At 59.8% G+C, this 17871-nt stretch overlaps 7 protein-coding genes across 7 annotated transcripts; 4 read left to right on the forward strand and 3 right to left on the reverse strand.

Moving 5' to 3' along the window:
• Positions 1 to 115: 115 nt before the first annotated feature.
• C7974DRAFT_409748 (uncharacterized protein) lies at positions 116 to 4590 on the reverse strand (the record flags this gene model as incomplete). Its single annotated transcript, XM_046143411.1, has 7 exons — positions 116 to 2072; positions 2118 to 2300; positions 2347 to 2472; positions 2518 to 2850; positions 2897 to 4167; positions 4227 to 4299; positions 4379 to 4590. 7 exons carry the CDS (start codon positions 4588 to 4590, stop codon positions 116 to 118), a joined length of 4155 nt encoding a protein of 1384 aa, XP_045999758.1.
• Positions 4591 to 5629: 1039 nt separating this feature from the next.
• On the reverse strand, positions 5630 to 7333 carry C7974DRAFT_120512 (translation initiation factor eIF 4e-like domain-containing protein). Its single transcript, XM_046135144.1, has 3 exons — positions 6910 to 7333; positions 6006 to 6845; positions 5630 to 5949 (listed from the first exon to the last, which is right to left on the reverse strand). Exons 1-3 carry the CDS (start codon positions 6945 to 6947, stop codon positions 5760 to 5762), a joined length of 1068 nt encoding a protein of 355 aa, XP_045999759.1. The 5' UTR covers positions 6948 to 7333; the 3' UTR covers positions 5630 to 5759.
• A 1281-nt stretch (positions 7334 to 8614) lies between these two features.
• Positions 8615 to 9496, forward strand: C7974DRAFT_409750 (uncharacterized protein; the record flags this gene model as incomplete). Its single annotated transcript, XM_046143412.1, has 3 exons — positions 8615 to 8679; positions 8736 to 9380; positions 9427 to 9496. The coding sequence occupies 3 exons, from the start codon at positions 8615 to 8617 to the stop codon at positions 9494 to 9496; spliced, it is 780 nt and encodes a 259-aa protein (XP_045999760.1).
• Positions 9497 to 10162: 666 nt separating this feature from the next.
• C7974DRAFT_305086 (aminopeptidase I zinc metalloprotease-domain-containing protein) lies at positions 10163 to 12092 on the forward strand (the record flags this gene model as incomplete). The annotated part of the gene is made up of 3 exons (XM_046138006.1): positions 10163 to 10477; positions 10544 to 11300; positions 11347 to 12092. The coding sequence occupies 3 exons, from the start codon at positions 10163 to 10165 to the stop codon at positions 12090 to 12092; spliced, it is 1818 nt and encodes a 605-aa protein (XP_045999761.1).
• A 150-nt stretch (positions 12093 to 12242) lies between these two features.
• On the reverse strand, positions 12243 to 13682 carry C7974DRAFT_304002 (tRNA-splicing endonuclease-like protein subunit Sen2; the record flags this gene model as incomplete). Its single annotated transcript, XM_046137963.1, has 1 exon — positions 12243 to 13682. The coding sequence occupies one exon, from the start codon at positions 13680 to 13682 to the stop codon at positions 12243 to 12245; it is 1440 nt and encodes a 479-aa protein (XP_045999762.1).
• A 420-nt stretch (positions 13683 to 14102) lies between these two features.
• On the forward strand, positions 14103 to 16159 carry C7974DRAFT_387179 (Scramblase-domain-containing protein). Its single transcript, XM_046141142.1, has one exon. It carries the CDS (start codon positions 14373 to 14375, stop codon positions 16065 to 16067), a length of 1695 nt encoding a protein of 564 aa, XP_045999763.1. The 5' UTR covers positions 14103 to 14372; the 3' UTR covers positions 16068 to 16159.
• A 2-nt stretch (positions 16160 to 16161) lies between these two features.
• Positions 16162 to 17871, forward strand: C7974DRAFT_120594 (lysophospholipase-like protein A). Its single transcript, XM_046135145.1, has one exon. The coding sequence runs from the start codon at positions 16408 to 16410 to the stop codon at positions 17428 to 17430; it is 1023 nt and encodes a 340-aa protein (XP_045999764.1). The 5' UTR covers positions 16162 to 16407; the 3' UTR covers positions 17431 to 17871.

Here is a 17871-nt window from a genome sequence, read left to right on the forward strand (position 1 = left end):
ATATCCATCAACAACCATCTCACTCGGCATATCACAATGTGCATCACAATGTATACGCCCCAAACCGCCCAGTACCTAGTCCCCCTACCCCTCCCCCCTCCCCCACCTCCGACAACTACCTCGCCCCATCCAGCGTCCGTCTCCCCGTGTACGCCGCCGTCGCCTGCCAATCCATCTCCTCCACGCCATCCGCAGGACTGCTGCGCCGCAGCTCCGGCGACTCGGGGATCACGGTCCCGTCGTCGTCGACGTCCATGGCCTGCGTGTCCGGGATCTCGTACACGGCGGGCGGGGAGTGCGGAGCGCCGGCGTGGGCGTTGTGCGCATTGGGCTGCGCGTCGGGAACATCGTTTCTCAGACCATGTACTCTGTTCGGCGACGACAGGAGCGACGCTTTCACGGCTTGCCGCATGTTTCGGCCTTCCTGCCACTCGTGCCCGACACCGTCCTGTATCGAGTCGTCGCGGTCGAGGCTGTGGTTGGGGGGCTTCGCGTGTCGAGCGGTGGTGTCTTCTTGCGAGCGTTCGAGATCGACCACCTCGCGTGGCACAACTGGTTTACGAGCGCTGTGCTGGCGCAGCACGTCGAGATCCTGCGAGTCGTCAAGCGTGATGGGGTCGTCGTGGCTGCCCGATCGCGTGCGACCCTGCACGGTGCTCGACGACGCCAGGAGCTCGGGTGGTTGCTGTGGGGACTCTGCTTGAGACTCCATGGCAGGTGTGCGGAGATACCCATCGCTTATTTCGTAGAATCCACGCTTCTGTACCGGGCTCGACAAATCTGTCACTTGTTGGAGTTGGCGCGGTGATCGATCGACACGCGTACCTGGGGGCTTGGTGCGCGGTGACTTGGAAGGGACACGAACCTCAGGACTCCTCGCTCGTCTCGTAGGTGACTGCTTCACTTTGATGGTGGCATTCGGAGATGATCCTACAGTCAACGGTTGAGAACTCTTGCTCTCCGCGCTGTCGGCAAGGCGTGGCTTGGCCTTTCCGGTCTGCACATTCGGAACGAATGGGGCTCCTAAAGAGGGTTTTATCGATTCGGGCCCAGGAGATTTAGGCGGGCTAGTCACTGGCTGTGCTTCTGCATGAGCAGCCTGTGGTGCGGGTGCCGGGGCTTCAGTGTGGACCTTACCAGGCTGCTGCACAGCGGTACTCTTTTGATCGACAGCTACGGGCGAATGCGACACATCATTCGCCGCCGCATGTCCTAACGTAGTTCCGGCCTTTGCAGCTTTCTTGGCCTTATGTACTTCCTTCTGTGCTTCCCTCTGTTCATCGTGGAGGCGGAATATGAGATTGCGTATGTCCGCACGCATCTTCGAAGCGTCCATGTCGGGCCAGTCCGTCTCGGAAGACATCTCGCCCTTCAGAAGCCTGCTCTTGAATACATCGGGATCCTCAAAGAACTTCTTAGCGTAGCCAAGCACGTAGAGACCGCAGTCGAAGATGTTGCCTTGTGTGGGAATCTGTGCACTCTTGGGGTAGTAGCCCTTGTTGTCGATCTCGACGTCCATGCCGCGCTTTTCCAGGCCCTCGACATGGAGCCACTCCCGCAAGGCGCGTGTTGCGTTGCTGTGGGTCGCACCCATGGAATCGAGAACCATGATGACAGGCTTCTCTGGGTCTCTCACAAACTTCGGTTTGGTGGTCTTCTTCTTTTGCACCTGTTTTGGCGGACGTGGGGCTAGACTTGATGTGATGTCCTCAACATGGACTTCGGGCGGCGCCGGTGCAGTCACATCCTCGCCCGTTTGTTCATTTACCTGCTCCTTCGTTTGCTGTTCACTCTCGTCGGTATTGTCTCTATCAATGAGGCTCAACCGTCTTTCTTCTTCGAAAAGATTCTCCTCGTCGTTAGAGACATCTTTGTCGGTAGGGGATTCGTGCGCGCCGAGGTCGTCTTGCTGTTCGCTACTCAGGTTGCTGTGCACATCCGGCGTGGCTCCAAGTGCAGGAGAACCGACATCTGCCTGTTTGGAGCCTTGCAACTCTGCTGTAGGCTGTTGTACGGCGAGTTTCCGCGCGATGTTAGAGACATTGCAGATGATTGCGAGATACCAGTGAAATCTAAACCAGTCAGCGTCTAGTCGTAGACTCAAACACTCAGCGTACTTCTCGTTGATGGGAATGACGATGTGGTCGTAGCTAAACACATCATCACGCCTTGTCCAGGATCTCACAGCATCGTAGTTGATCGCATCCCGCCCCTTGGTGTTCTTGGTGAGGGTATCGAAGAAGTATGTATTGAAGAAATACACCCGGTCAATTGACACCTTAAGTTGGTCATACAGATATCTGCGAGGAGTTAGAGGTGCAGCGTAGTAACGTTGATACCACATACAAAAGGTAGAAGTTGACCAGGCTATCGTTGAGATACTCCTCTTCGTCCAACTTGGGAAGGTCGTCGAAATTAACAGTACATCGTCGTCGCTTCAAAAAGCTTTCCTGGATATTGAAATCGAGATGACTAGACCAATTAGGACCTGTCAAGCCTTGAAGACGTATGACTTACCCCGGCCAACGTTTTCCTAAGCCTGTCGTTTCCGAGAACTTTTCGACTTCCCTGTGATCGTTGAAGGTATCCTCGAAGTTTGGAGCTGTTGCTCTTGTAGTTCTAATCGGACGCGCCTGGTTCTGTACGGTCGGCTTTCTGAGATCGTTGCCGTCTGACAGCACCGAACGAAGGGTATTGCATGATGAGTCCATCAGCGCACTCAAAAGGGGTGTTTTCGACTGCGGTTGCTGCCCTGGTGTTCGATCGCGTCGTACCTCCCGGCTCACCGTTAAAGTACCAATCCTGCCGTCGTTTCTCATCGGTCTCGCAAACATCCTTTTCATATATTCCCTATGACAGTTAGTTCCGATGGAAACACACTCGAGTGCTGACTTACTCGGTCCTTGTGATCCAGGCCGAGTCAGCCAATTCCGGGAGGATAATTTCGTCGCGAAACCGTTCGAGCTCATGAGCATGTTCGAATCCCAAGTCATAATAATAAGCATGACTCGGGTTGGCTGGACCTGTGAGGCGCACCCGCTGTACGTTATCTGTGATTGCCTTGTTGACGCTGTTGACGTCGAGCTCATCCAGGATCGTTTGGTCGCCGTCAACATCAGCGCGGCGGATCTCGAAGATTTTCGGCCTGTCAGAAAATTGGAGCGAGAGTTCTATTCCTTCAGTCACTGAGTCGTATGTCCGGATGTAGTTCAGCCTGTAGTGTTTGCCGGTAGCGCCCTTCCGCTGAGATATAGCCTTGGCGTGTTGTGGGTTCTTAGAAGACGACTGTCTACGCCCTGACTTTGTCGTATTAGGCTCTGCGAGCTCATCCTCACTGCCCTCAATAGGGTCGCCCTTCATCTCTAGCACGTGTCTCTCCGCAGGTCGGTGTTCACGCAGGTTCTTGTGCGAGCGTATTCCGGCAGATAGTAGTCCGACAGCTTCCCGATCGCGCGTTTCTGCGGTCGACTCGTTGATGCGCATCTTGTTCGCAGGGAAATGCCGTGATGTAGTCCCCTCAGTTGGGCGTTGCGACTGAACGTGGTTTGCTGATTGGTAGCTCTCGCGTCGCTCACGTGGTCTAGTGGTGGTCTGTCCCTCTTCATCGTTGATCGACACAACAGACTGGCCTCGAGACAGTTTCCCAACGCTGGTCGTCGGAACATTCGCTCCGTTACCATTTTGGCTCTCATCACTCACGTGGCTCTTTATGCGTCTACGGAATGGGGTAAAGAGTTTTTGGGTGCTCGTGAACTCACTCACGGACTCGGATGGAGGCCTCAGACCTGGCCTAGCTTGCCTGCTGTCTGTACTGTGAGGACTGCGCGATCTCGATATAGCCGAGCCGGGCCTCGGTGTGGATGCTGCCTGAGCCGGCTGTTGTCGCTCGTCGTCGCTGTCTTCAATCTCAACTGTGACCACGGGAGCTGCAGGCGCGTGCTCGGTCTTCCTACGTTTGGCTGGTGAGGTGTGCGATGCGCCGTGGACGAGATGACTGGGATTGCGTTCTAGGTACGCCTGCTGTCCACCGTGTCGCTGCTCGCCAATGCTCCGGCCGAGCTTGCCATACGTTTTCGGGTGCTTGCTGGTGTGCACGGGGTTGTTGCGGGGCGCAAAAGTACTGTCGTTGAGCGTGTTGATGGGGTGGAAGGCCCTCTCCGAAGTTGGCTGGGTCACGAGTCAGCGCAGTCTCTCACGTGGCCAGGTGCAGGCAGTTGGAGTAGCACCTTCTTTGTCATGGCGGGCGGGCCCTGGTAGCCGTTGGAGGGATCCGGTGCTCTTGTAGCGTCTGAGAGCTTCCTAGTCACATATCAGCCCTAGCTCTTGCCCAGCCCGCGTGTGATATGCAACTAGACCGAGGGGCAGGTTCGTGACTAACCGTTGCTGACTGCGGTATGGCTGGCGTTGGAGGCGTGGAGGCGTCGGTGCGGGGAGCTGGTCATGCTCGAAGATGGCGCTTGGGCGTGGACGTGGGTTCGCAGACGCGAGGTCGGTCGAGCTGTTCATGTCTGCGGGCTGGGGCGCTTCGGCGACGAAAGGGTAGGGCGGCAGCGCGCACGGCGACGGTTCATGGGCGGGCTGGTGGGACATGTTGTCAGTGAAGTTGGCGCCAGGCCGCAAGACGCTGCGGCGGGTGTTGGTCGCAAGGTCGCGTGCTGCGGGGCTGCGCGTACTTGATCTGCGTGCACTTCTGCAGTGCCGTCTCCAACTACGGCGCTCCAGAGTGTCTTGAGAAATTCTGTCATTGATACGCGACCGCGGCTGGCGTCTACGGGGTCATGGCTTGCAGTGAGTGCAGCAGTCTATCATGCGACAAGCAGAGCAGCGGGGCATGAAGCGCGAGCCTGCGCGGAGTGCACGTCGTGAGCTGCCGGCGACGTGAGGTGCGTTTGGCGCGCGCAAGCGAACGTCAGAGGTCGGGTCCATCTCAGTGTTGAGCGGAGATAGTGGGCTTAAGCAAGACGCTACCTAACTACACTACGGCAATTGGATGGACAACTTCACGTCTACAAGTCCGAATTTCACACAGCAGCATAATTGCAGTGATGCTCATGGCAATTCTTCGTCGTTTCGACTACAGTCCTCCGTGAGAACGCCAAGCTGCACGAGGCATCCACGCCTGCCGCCTGCGCACCCGGCTGTTGATGCTCAACAACAGCCATGTAGATAGAATACAGTATGCAGAAGTGAGAAAATAAACATGATGCCAACCGCTACATAGAGCACAATGCCCTTCCGGTCTCGGTACGCCGTGCTATTCGCCAGAATGAGTACAAAGTCGCCTCGAATGGTCATCCAGAAAAGTGAGACTTTGTCCAGAAAGTAGGCGACGCCGCGTCCCCTCGCTGCAACATTGGCCGTCGCTTGCCGCGCTGCCAGGAAATTCGTGACGTCGTAAATACAAAGCACCAGCACCTCGCCGCAGCCCTGTGAGGTGAGCGTCAAACGGCGCAAACGTTCAAAGTATGCCTCGAGCGTAGCATCAGGGTGCTCGGGCATACGGAGTCTTCAGAAGAGGGTAAAGATTCCAGATTGTTCGTGCACGACCAGACCTAGCAGTGGTCCAGGCAGCTGCTGTAGACAGCGCGGCAGATTTTCACCGTATGCTCCTGCACCGTCTCCGGCCACGAGCCGGTTTTGTGTGTAGGATCATGACTGAATCACTGCTGTGGTCGCCTCGTCATAAGACGCACCAGAACGTCCCACCACCAGCTAGCACACGCTCAGCATGGGCAAGGCGACAGCACTCGAAGCATGGATTAGGATCCAGCTGTGGATTTCTCCCGCTGGGTCTCATCCGACGATGTCACTCGACGCTTCTCGTGGTTCAGTTGGTTCTTCTCCTGGCGCGCCTGGTCGATAGCCGTGCGTTGCGCGATGCTGTCGTCGTGGCTGCGCCAGATGATTTGTGTGCCCTCAGGCAGGCCTAGAACGCGTTTGACGGTTTCCCTGTGCGACCGTTAGAGACCATCGCCCTGCGTTGTGCATGTCTGGCTTAAGCTTACCTGATTTTGATGTTGCGGCCGCCGTCGTTCTTCGTCCATATGCTGAAGACGTCCTCGCCGCTCCTCACACTCAGGACGAAGCCGCAAACCTCCTCGCCGGCCTCGTTGAACTGGTCGCCGATGCAAGCCATGAGCAGCTCTTCCCAGTAGCGATCTGCGACTCCCTTTTTCAGGCGCATGATCCACTTGCCGCCGCGCTTGTTCTCCTCGTCCTCCCACACCGGCCGAATGCCCTCTTTGAAGACGTGGTAGTCGGAGACTGTGGGCAGCGACGACGGCCGCTTGAGGTGCACGAAGACCTTCCAGAAGTCCTGGGCGGTGCTCATCCGACACAGCGGCTTCATCGACTTTTCATAGTCATTGTTCTTGGGCGTCGGCGGGCGGAACCAGACGACCCACGAGTATTTCAGCGGCCACGGCGTGCTGGGGTCGAGCGGCTCGGACGGCGATGTGGCTTCGTAGGGCACGGGTGTGGCGGCAGCGTCTTTGCGTGCGCTGTGCGCGGCTTTGCCCGGCGGCTTCTTGTCGGCGGGTGTGGTGGGTGCGGCTGCAGGCGCGGCGGCGGTCCTGAAGTCGAAGGCGGTGCCCGGCGTCTTCGGTGTCTTGTTGGCCGACCCGAAGGACGCAAAGGCGCCCGAGCCGAGGCCAAAGGCAGAGGAGCCGCCCGTGGTGGGCGATGCGAGCGCGCCGGGGGTCAATGGCGGGATGGCGCTGAAGGGATTGCGGCCGCCGTGTGACGATGCGGAGCCGTAGCCCTTGGCCGTGGCGGAGAATGTGCGCGAGGGGGCGTGGTCGGCCGGGTGGTCGGCCTGCGAGGTCGACAGAGAGAGCTTGCTGGTGCTGCGCGGCCGTTAGTCGGGGGACAGTCGGGGACGCAGGGCGGGCGGGGACAGGGCGGGCATACTTGGAACGGCGAGTCCAGAGGTTCTCTCTGTTATCCATTGGTAGCGGCGGCGCGGGGGGGCTCGACGGCGGATCGGCGCGCTGTCTGGAGCTGGGCGGGACGGATGGGCGGGCAAGCGGCGGCACAGGCTAGTCGAGCTGCAGCGGCCAGGTGCGTCGGTGGTGCGTCGGTGGTGTGCGGGGAGTGTGGGCGGCAGCGGGCAAAGCAGGCGGTGGGCAGAGACGGCGGCGGGGCGGTGGGCACGAGGATGGGCGGGCGGTACGGGGAGCGGGCGGTGGTGGGCGGTCTGGCAGCGGCAATGCGATGATGGTGGTGTATCGAGAAAACGTGTGAGCGGGTTGGCCTCAGACCAGCCAGTGGTTCCGCGAAGGCGGGCCCGTGCGCGACTGCCGACTACAAATTTCTCGCGTGCACTGCCAGCGGCCTCTCTTCAACACGGCCTTCTCCTCAAAAATCAGCGACAGCTCGAACATCCCACTCAGCTGCCGCCTCCGAAGCTGGCCCAGATTGAGCCATTCCTCTTTTAAAACCATCATCACGAGGGCCCTGCGGCTCCCATGATGCGGTGATGACCTACAAGTAGGAACACTTTTTTGTCACGCGTCGACGCGTAGCGGCTGCGAGCCAGCACTCCAGTTGATGTATGTTCTGCTCTGCTTTCTGCAGCACCGTGCGTCTTGAGATGAAGGTCTGAGGACCACTTCTGGTAGTCTGAGTCTCAGCCAGAGCCCCACATTGCGCAACGCAAGCTCTCGGTCGAGCGTGAAGCTTAATGGCAATGTCTGAAGAGAAAACCCGACGTCCGCCTCATGTGCATCGCTGGAGACGTGTGCTAATGCGAGAAGAAGATTGCCGATGCTGCGAGCCACAAGTGCCTTTTGCGTGAGTGGAGTCGTCTGCTTTCACCGCCCTGCTCGCTGTCGTCTAGTGCTTCGTACAGGCTACAGCCTTGCTCGCCGCCATGCGCTGTCATATGCTAGAGCTTTGTTCGCTGTCATGTGAATCTGTACGGTAGTTTTGGCCTTGGAAAAGGCCCGCCTGCTCGCTGATAACGTGATGCGTCTCTTCCACGCCTACGGCGCGTCGCCAGGCTTACAACAGGCTTCGCGGTGCCCAACCACCGGCCTTGATTGGAGGCCTGCTGCACGTGTGCCGCACTCTATTACAACGACACACGCCGTCTCAGACAGTCAGAGCCCGAAGCGTGCACTTGCATCTGCCTCCGCCAGAGCCATTCCCCCATTGGCTGGGTGACGTGCCGTCACTCTGCGCCCTGGTCGTCGCCTACGAGGCAGCTACATATGATCAGACAGACGGCGGCGCAGTCACGGGTGGCTGCGTGCGGGGAGTGCTGGAGTGGCATTTAAAGGTACCGCGGTGTCAATGTCGTGCATTATGCCGTAGCTTAGAGCGGCTAATACGTCATCCTATCGCGGCTTCTTCTCCCAGACAACGCTACGACCCCACCAGACCAGCGGGCCTGTCAATTGCGCCTGACAACGTCGACGGCGTCGTCGCTCTTAAACCACCCAAACGCCGCCCGCACCCTCCCCTTGCACTGCACCGCACTGCACCGCACTGCACTGTACTGCACTGTACTGCACGCCCCGCGCTGACCGAATATTCCGCGCATCCCGCATCGCCGCATCACCCCACATTGCTGGCACACGTGCACGCAAACACTAGCCACCGCACCACCGCAGCTATGACAGCTCACTCGCCGCTGCACTCGCCGTCGTCGCACCCCGAGCGACCAAAGGGCGAGTCCAAGTGCCGCCCCGCATTGCCTGCTGCTGACCGCCGACAGGCATTCTGAAGAACCCCAGCTCGTACCGGTCCAACTCGCTCAGCTCCCCAACTGCCGAGGCGGAGCCCGTAGCCAGCCCGACTGCCCAGCGTCCTCCGCTTGGGCGCGAGAAGTCGGAGAAGGAGATCGTCCTGGAGAACACGCTGCACAATGCCGGCGAAGGCCACCGCCGCTCGTCGTCCAACGCCCGCGGCTCGACGTCCAGACGCCAGTCGGCCACCAGCCCGCATCTCGATGAGAACAGCCCCCAGCTCAAGTGGGACGAGGCCAATCTCTACCTGAACGAGCAGAACCGCGACAGCACAATGAAGATTGACGAGCCCAAGACACCCTACGCCAAGCAATACGACCCTGCCGAGGACGAGGACGAGATTGAGATGCTCGATGCCAGTGAGCTGAACGTCGACGAGCTGGACGCGAAGCCAAGGCGCAAGAAGGCCGACGACATTCCCGAATTCGATCTAGGCGAGCCCGAGCTGCGAGCGCGCCGCGAGTCCCAAACACCGGAGAGCGAGAAGCGCGTACTGGTCGACCCCGATGAGGACAAGGGCTACCACGGCGAGCTGCCTCCCAACGCCACGCAGGAAGAGAAGGACAAGCACCGCAAGTTTGAGGAGCTGCGAAAGAAGCACTACGAGATGAAGAACGTCAAGGATCTGCTGGGGTAGGTCCACAAGTGTTGCGCCCTGGAGCTCGCTGACATTTGCTAGCCACGTCGACGAGGACGAGGACGATGACCAGGCGCCGCCACCAATGCCGAACGGCCAACGTCCGTCGTAGCCCTGGGGGTTAAGTCTCGGTGTGCTTTACGATTATGCTTCTTGTCAAGATCGAAATGACGGACTGGCGGCATTATGGGGGAGTTGGCGGGATCTTCGTGCACATGGCGTTTGTAAATTCCTGCGGAGGTCAGTGTTTTCCTGAACTTGCAGCGAAGGACTCTACAGTGTTTTCCTGAACTTGCAGCGAAGGACTCTACAGTGTTTTCTCGAACTTGCAGCGAAGGACTCTACACAGTGTTTTCTCTGAACTTGCAGCGAGGGACTCTATACACAGCGTTTTCTTAGGCATCCAGTATGGTGGCATTGATGCAAGCGAGATGCACTCGTGTCTCAATGAATCCTACGCATTAACGAGCTGATTGCCACGATTGCCATGTCGATGTGACTGCCAGCGCGAAGCCCGTGGAGGATGGACTGTCGTGTAATTCATAAACCATGGTTTATGTGAACTCGTCGTGCAACCCATAAATCAGATGTGAACTCGTCGGCACGTGTGATCGGCCTCGGCGGTGTCCACGGTGGGTCTTCCCCAGATCGAGACAGCTCCGCGTGGACCTGCAGGCTGCAGCTGCGCGCCACTCAGCCTCACTGCACTGCAGCGCACCCGCACGCCTCGGAGCCCCGTCTCTCTCGCACCCACATCCACCACCAACCCGTCGCCAACATGACGAAAAACCACCCCTCCCTCCGCAAAGCCGCGTCCAACGCGGACCTCTACGCCGCCCCGTCGCCGCCGCAGCAGCTGCGCCACGCCTCCTCGACGCTCGCGCGCTCGCACACCACGGCCGGGTCGCTGCCGCGCCGCTCGCTGGCCGACTGGGAGCAGAAGCGGCTCCCGAGCGACGGCGGCCGCGCGCGCCATAGCTATGCGTCGCCGTACCCGAACCTCGTCGAGCATGACGACGAGTTCCGGCCCAACAGGCAGAGGCAGAGCCCGCCCCCGGTGCCGCCCAAGATCCCCGAGGACCCGCCTGCGCCTGTGCCTGTCCTGGAGTCTAGAGATACGCCGGTGCCTGCACCCATCCTCGAGTTCCGCGACGGCCAGTACCGCCTGCCCGCCCCCAAGCCGGCCTCGTCGCACCCCTGGCTGCCCGCCCAGCTGCCGCCCGCCCCCGTCCGCGAGAAGGCGCGCGCCGAGCAGTACACCAAGCCCTTCACCGACTTCATGACGGCCAACCCGACCGTCTTCCACGCCGTCGACGCCGTGGCCCAGGACCTCGAGAAGGACGGGTACAAGAAGCTGTCCGAGCGCGACGCCTGGGACCTGAAGGCCGGCGGCAAGTACTACGTCGACCGCAACGGCACCTCGCTCATTGCCTTTGCCATCGGCGACAAGTACGAGGCCGGCAACGGCGCCGCCATCGTCGCCGGCCACATCGACGCCCTGACGGCCAAGCTCAAGCCCATCCCCAAGCTGCGCAACAAGGCGGGCTACCTGCAGCTGGGCGTCGCCCCCTACGCCGGAGCCCTCAGCGACACCTGGTGGGACCGCGACCTGGGCATTGGCGGACGCGTGCTCGTCAAGGAGCACGGCAAGATCGTCACCAAGCTCGTCAAGCTCGACTGGCCCATCGCCCGGATTCCCACCCTGGCCCCTCACTTCGGCGCTGCTGCGAACGGCCCCTTCAACAAGGAGACGCAAATGGTGCCCATCATCGGCCTGGACAACAGCGACCTCGGAGCTGCTTCCACAGACGAGCCCGAGTGGAAGGCCAGTACTCTTGGCGGCGAGGGTGCCTTTGCCGCCACGCAGCCCGAGAAGCTCGTCAAGGCCATTTCCTCAGAGCTGGGCATCACAGATTGTAAGAAACTCTTCTTTCCATTATCAAAACTGAGCTAACCTTCCAGACTCGACCATTGTCAACTGGGAGCTGGAGCTCTTCGACGTCCAGCCCGCCACGACCGGCGGCCTCGAGCGCGAATTCATCTTCGCCGGCCGCATCGACGACAAGCTATGCTCGTGGGCCGCCATCCAGGCGCTCCTCAACGCCTCCGCCTCCCTCTCCACTTCCTCACAACTCCGCATCGTCGCCCTCTTCGACGACGAAGAAGTCGGCTCGCTCCTGCGCCAGGGCGCCCGCGGCAACTTCCTCCCCATCGTCATGGAGCGCATCGTCGAAGACTTCGCCGCCTCCCGCGTGAAAAACACTCTCGCCCGCACCTACGCTAACTCCTTCCTCGTCTCCAGCGACGTCATCCACGCCGTCAACCCTAATTTCCTCGGCGCGTACCTCGAGAACCACGCGCCCCGCCTCAATGTCGGGCCCGCGGTGTCGGCGGACTCGAACGCGCACATGACCACCGACGCCGTCAGCACCGCGATCCTGCAGCGCTGCGTCGACGCCGATGTCGGCTCGCGCGCGCAAGATCCTAAGTTGCAGGTCTTCCAGATCCGGAATGATAGCCGTAGTGGCGGGACGGTCGGGCCCATGTTGTCCGCTGCGACGGGCATTCGTGCCATCGACTGTGGGATTCCGCAGCTCAGTATGCATTCTATTCGCGCGACGACGGGGAGTCGGGATCCGGGGCTCGGGGTGTTTGTGTTTCAGAGCTTTTTGGAGAGGTTTGAGGAGGTGGATCGGGAGTTTAGGTAGGGCGGGGTGTTGAGATGGGTTTACGGGTGGTGGATGTACGGGTGTTGGAACTAGCAGCGGATGGAGGGGAGTCGTAGCTGCAATTGAACGCGATTGAACATGGTCCTATCTTCCTTGTGCGTAAACCGCCCTCAGCTGCTTCCCACCTGGCTAGTCGCGGTTGCGGCTCGGACTCCACCGCTTGAACACCACCTCTCTCACCGTGTACCTCTTCAACACCGCCCCGATATCCACCCCCAGCGCATCCTGCTTCGCCTCACTATCCCACGGCGGCGGCACCTCAACATACACCAGCACCAGCGTCTTCATAACCGCCGTCTGCACGCGATTCACGCGGTGGAACCACCACCAATCCCTCCCCTCCTTGCTCTTGCGGTACTCCACGCGCTCCGGCGTCTCGGACCAATAGGGATGGGAGTACGACGGGACGATGTGCACGCCGAACTCGGCGTGGTGGAACGCCGGGCCCCGCAGGTACAGCAGGTAGTCGACGGCGAACTTGATGCCCGGGCGCACGACCCAGCCTAGGCTGCGGAAGTGGTGGTAGACGGCGTATTTGAGGAGGAAGGGGTTGTCCGGGGCGATTTGGAGGGCGGGGGGCAGCGCGGCGGTTTTCGAGGCCAGGCGCGAGCGGTATTGATACATCTTCTTGAGGCTGATGAGGGCGGTGTCGGAGATGGGGGAGAGTGCGTATGCGCTGTAGAGGCGCAGGAGGTACCAGGCGGGCAGCGCGGAGGTGCCGGTGACGAAGTTGCCGTCGAGGATGTCGAGCGCGCCGAGAACGTAAGTGAGATAGAACGCTTCCTCGGGCGTGAGCTGCAGGTGCTCGATGTCTGTGATTTCGTCGGCGGCGGCGGCGGCGGCGTCGTGGCCCCAGGTCGGCGCTTGGTCTGCGATGCTCTTGTCGATTGCCGAGACAATCGAGTCGCCAGCGGGTCCCACGACGTCGCCTGCTTCAGACGTGTATAGCGTGCCTTTGGGAGACTCGGAGACGGTGCCGTCGTCGACCAGGTCGCTCACAGTACCATCAGCATCCAACTTGCCTTCCTGGCGGAGCTGCTGCTCGATGGCTTCGCGCTGTGCTTTGGCACGCTCGAGCTTGAACTGCTTGCGCTCCTCTCGCCGCGCCTGTGTGATCTGTGTACTTGCGGTTGCAGCTTCAATGCCGCGCCTCCGCCGCTCAGCCAGCAACCACTGCGGCTCGCTGCGGCTGAGCGATCCCTTACCCCAGAACCCCTGCTCCCAGAGGGCGCGAATGGAGTCTGCGTCTGTGACATGTATGGACTGGGTGTCTTCAGAGAAGTAGGCATTGTGGACGACCTTGTGCGAGGTGGGCGTGCGGAATGAATGTGACAGAAGGGTGATGGCAATCCTCACGATAGATAAAGGGTTATGTGGGATGAACGCTGGCAACGGGTGGACATCGAGCGGAAGTGGCTTGACGTGAATTTCATTGTAGTTTGGCCGCTTCTGGCGAGGCTTCCTAGGACCACTATTTGCACTCTTTTCGCCGTTCGGCACAGCAGCATCAACCTTTGGCGGCTCAGCTTGAACAGAAGCCGGCCCTGGTGCCGCGGTCTCTGTCGCCATTCGGATTGACTTGAGCGTAGCTATGATCTGTTGCATGTCAGTTATTGGCCAGCGAATAATCCGAATAACGATGTGCAAATTGTGGTTGATCAGATACCGTTGTAGTCTATTTTGTAACGGAAGACAGCATAGAGCACGTGCGCTAGCAACTGAATGTTCACGCTGTGCCGCTGATATGATTTGAAGTTGTCATCATAGAAGGGGGAGATGTAAATAAAAATTGACTTACGGTTCGAGGAGCCTCGCGCCGGCGTTGTGCTGGCGTTGTAGAGGCGGGTTCAGGCTGTGAAGATTTCGCGAGGAAATGTTCGAGAGTCATAGCTTCCGGAGGTGTTCGGCCCGCGGCGTTGCTTGCTGGTGATTGGCTGGCCTCCACAGGTGACGCCCATATGATATTCAAGGCTCTTCTTGAGCAAGGACGCGCAGTGAATGCGAACGCCTCGAAATCCTTTGAATGATGCGCGGTAGACTGGGAGCGATCCGCGGGGTCGATTGAAAGGCGTTCTGACGTAGTCCCGGACAGCTCTTTTTGCCAGAACGACATGGAACCAAGCTCGGTGCCACAACTCTACAGGCAACACTGCAATCGACATTAACTGGCAAATCCTGCGCCCACGGACTTGGAAACATAGAAAAAGGACCATACGTGCTACGAGCACACGCACTCGAACAAATACTCGACCGCCCAGCATGCTCCCAGCCGCACGACGGCTGCTATGGCTTCCACGCCAGTCCTCACGAGCATTTGCAACGCGCGCGCCTCCACCGGGACCCCGCGGCCGCGTACCAAAACACACGCCGCCCCAGCGAAGAGACAGCGCGCGCACACCCGCACAGCGACATGGACGGCCCATCCCTCAAGGCCAGGAGCCGCCGCAAGATGCATCCAGCACCGGCGCAAACGAGCCATCCCGAGTCGACGCCGTATCCAACGCCCTGGCAGCCACGCCCGACTCGCAAAATCCCCTCGTCACACCCGTGCACATGCCCGAAGACCCGCACGCGGTGCTCAAGCAGACGCACCCGGCGATGCGTATCCTCGACAACTCGGCCATTGTCATCCAGCGCCAGCTCGAGATGATGAATGTGCTGATGGGCTTTGAGCAGGCGAACCGCTATGTCATTATGGATCCACACGGAAACCACATTGGCTATCTTGCCGAGCGCGACCACGGCCTGGGCAGCGCGGTCGCACGGCAGATGTTTAAGACTCACCGCAGCTTCACAACTCACGTCTTCGATCGCGAAGAGAAGGAAGTCCTGCGCTTTCACAGGCCCTTCAGCTGGATCAACTCGCGCATCCGCGTCTATGATGCTGTAGGCGCAGGCGGCGGCGCATACACAAGCTCTGCAGAGCTACAAGGCACCAGCACAGCCAGCATCGTGAATCAGACGAGTGCACAAATCAGCAATTCGCCTCTAGGCGACATGCGCATCATCGGCGCTACAGAGCAGGAGTGGGCGCCTCTACGCAGAAAATACAACATGTACCTCGCCCGCAATCTCACAGACGCCGCTCCTGGCACTCCTCAAATCGCGCCGGGCAACCTCCCGCTTTCTGACAGCAAGGCCATGACTGTAGCAGAAGGCGACAATAGGGAGGTGGGCATGCTGCAGTTTGCTCGTGTCGACGAGCGCTTCCTGTCCTGGGACTTCAGTCTCATGTCCGAAGACGGCCGGCTACTTGGCTCCGTGAACCGTAACTTCGGTGGCTTCGCGCGAGAAGTCTTCACAGACACGGGTGTCTACGCACTGCGCATGGACGCCGCAGCCCTTGCACAGGAGCCAACCCATATGGTGAGCCAGACAGGGCAGGCAGATGTCGGGTCAGGCATGTCACTAGATCAGCGCGCTGTCATGCTCGCCACCGCTGTCAGCGTCGACTTCGACTACTTCAGTCGCCACAGCGGCTCTGGTGGCATGATGTGGCCGATGTGGATGCCATGGTTTGGTGGCGCTGGGGAAGCCGGTGGTGCTGCCGCGGGCGGTGCCGCAGCCGGTGAGGCAGGAGCAGCAGGCGCAGGCACTGCTGTTGGGGCAGCAGGCGAGTCAGGGGTTTTGGGTGAAGCTGCTGCCGGTGCTCGAGGTCTTGGTGCGGCTGAGGGTGCGGCGACCGGCGCAGCGACAATGGCTGGCTACGAGGCTATGCAAAGGGGGAGGGGGTCACAGGCTGATGATCAGTCACCACAAGCCAACGATCCGTATCAGTCGCCAGCCGATCAGCAGCAGGGTACGCAGGGCGATGGGGATATCTGGGGTCAGAGTGGAGACCCTTGGGCAGATCAGCGAGGGCAAAACCAGGAGCAGGATTTCTGGGGCGGAGGCAATGGAGGCGGCGACAGCGGGGGCGACTCAGGCGACTCAGGATGGGACGACTGGTTCTGAGGCCTGCGCCTGTATTGTACCTGTACCGATATTTGCATTGCATAGCACACATATCTATTCGTAATCAAGCTTTGTTTAGCGAAGCCTCCAGGGCCACGACTCGAATTTCCCCGGATTACGCCAAATCGATCGAAGCTTCCGGGGTACCCCGCGCGCGACGGACTACCTAACCCAATCTTTAGATGAAATAACCCGAAGCCAGGTCCTCGGGCGCAATTCTTCCGCTGCACGAGATCACGACATGGATCGACAGCAGCCATGGCCCTTAGAGGCAGAAATAATATAGACAGCCCGGCCTCCACCATGGCCGCTGTACCGGTCTCTCCCAGCACCGCCAACCATGAAGCTCGACACCCTCGCCCTCGCAGCCCTCGCGGCCTACGCCTCCGCATCCGCGCTCCCGGCCTCCAATTCTAAGAAATCATCTTTCAGCTGGGCGAAAACAAAATCCGTCATCGCTTTCGGCGACTCCTACACCTTCGTCCAGGGCCTCCGCGGCCACCCAAACTACACCTACATCAACGACAACCACGACCTCTCCTTCACTCCAGCCGAGCTGTTCAGCAACCGCATCGTGCAGAACCAGACCGCCACCGCGTCCGGCGGCCCCGTGTGGACTGAGTTCATAACGAATTGCGGCGTGAAACCCGGCCTGACCGACCCGCGCACCTGTCCCCGGCAACTCTGGGACTTCGCGTACGCCGGGAGCAACACAGACGAGGTGCTGACCCCGCTACACTGGAATCACACCGTCAGCCTCGAGAAACAGATTCTCCAGTTCGAGCAATACGGCGATCCAGCCCTCCAAAAGGTCCTGAGCCGCAAACACGCCCTCGTCGCCATCTGGATCGGCATCAACGACATCAACGACCTGGCGAAGCTGCGCGGCCGCAACGCGACCTTCGCCCCGCTCTACGAGACCGTCATCGCCGCGCAATCCGCGCTCTGGGCCCGCGTGCTCGCCCTCGGATACAACAACCTGCTGCTCCTCAATTTGCCGCCGCTGGACCGCGGGCCCAGCCCCTCCGTCAACGCCTCCCTGGTGTCGTCCTACAACAGCATCCTCACGTCCCACGCCACCGCGTTCGCAGCCGCGCACCCCCACGCAAATATCCTGCAGTTCGACGCCAACCGTGTTTTGAACGGCGTCTTCGATGACGCGGCAAGCTATGGGTTCACGAACACCACCAGCTTTTGCCCCGGGTACAATCAGCCCGATGTGCAGACCAATCCGGGGAAATACGGGTGTGGAGAGGGGCTGGCGACGTATTTGTGGTATAATTCGGGGCACTTGACGAGTCGCGTGCACGAGGTGATGAGCGGGGTGTTGGGGACGTGGCTGGGGAGGCAGGGGCGGGCATAGGGGGGTTAAGATGTAGATGTACGCATTCGCACCACGTGTTAGCTCTCCCACCAGGATCTCTGGTGGTGTTGGCGAAGGGAATATTGAGACGTTCTCTGCTTCATCTGCTTTTCCGGCCGTTCTGATGTCTTTTGTGCCTATGACGCCTGTTCATTGCGTGATGAACATTCTCATCACTGTACAGGTGCTGAGGACAACCGCAACAAGGAAATCTCTGATGACGCAAAAGGTGTATGCACCTTCACCCAGATCGACATTGTTGGCGGGACAATGTTTTGGATCGCGTTCTAGGGGCAGGTGCTCCTTAGACGTACCGCAAAGCCTGGATTCAGAGCTGTTGGCTTGGTGTGGGCGAGCAGGGAGGGTTTTGACCAAAGGAAGAGTGATGCGTCGCGGGCTTCAAGACAGGTGGCAGCACTTAGCACGTTTGATCGCAGTAAA

This window comes from Boeremia exigua (genome assembly GCF_020726555.1).
Source record: "Boeremia exigua strain MPI-SDFR-AT-0100 chromosome Unknown C7974scaffold_3, whole genome shotgun sequence".
In the NCBI taxonomy this organism is placed as follows: domain Eukaryota; kingdom Fungi; phylum Ascomycota; class Dothideomycetes; order Pleosporales; family Didymellaceae; genus Boeremia; species Boeremia exigua.

Excerpts from the sequence above, each read along its gene's own strand:
- C7974DRAFT_120512 (XM_046135144.1), bottom strand. The coding sequence starts at position 6,947 with ATGGATAACAGAGAGAACCTCTGGACTCGCCGTTCCAA. Across the intron at positions 6,846-6,909 it reads CTCTGGACTCGCCGTTCCAA|CACCAGCAAGCTCTCTCTGT; the intron begins GTATGCCCGCCC and ends ACGGCCGCGCAG. Across the intron at positions 5,950-6,005 it reads GGCCGCAACATCAAAATCAG|GGAAACCGTCAAACGCGTTC; the intron begins GTAAGCTTAAGC and ends ACGGTCGCACAG.
- C7974DRAFT_387179 (XM_046141142.1), top strand. The coding sequence starts at position 14,373 with ATGCTCCCAGCCGCACGACGGCTGCTATGGCTTCCACGCCAGTCCTCA.
- C7974DRAFT_120594 (XM_046135145.1), top strand. The coding sequence starts at position 16,408 with ATGAAGCTCGACACCCTCGCCCTCGCAGCCCTCGCGGCCTACGCCTCC.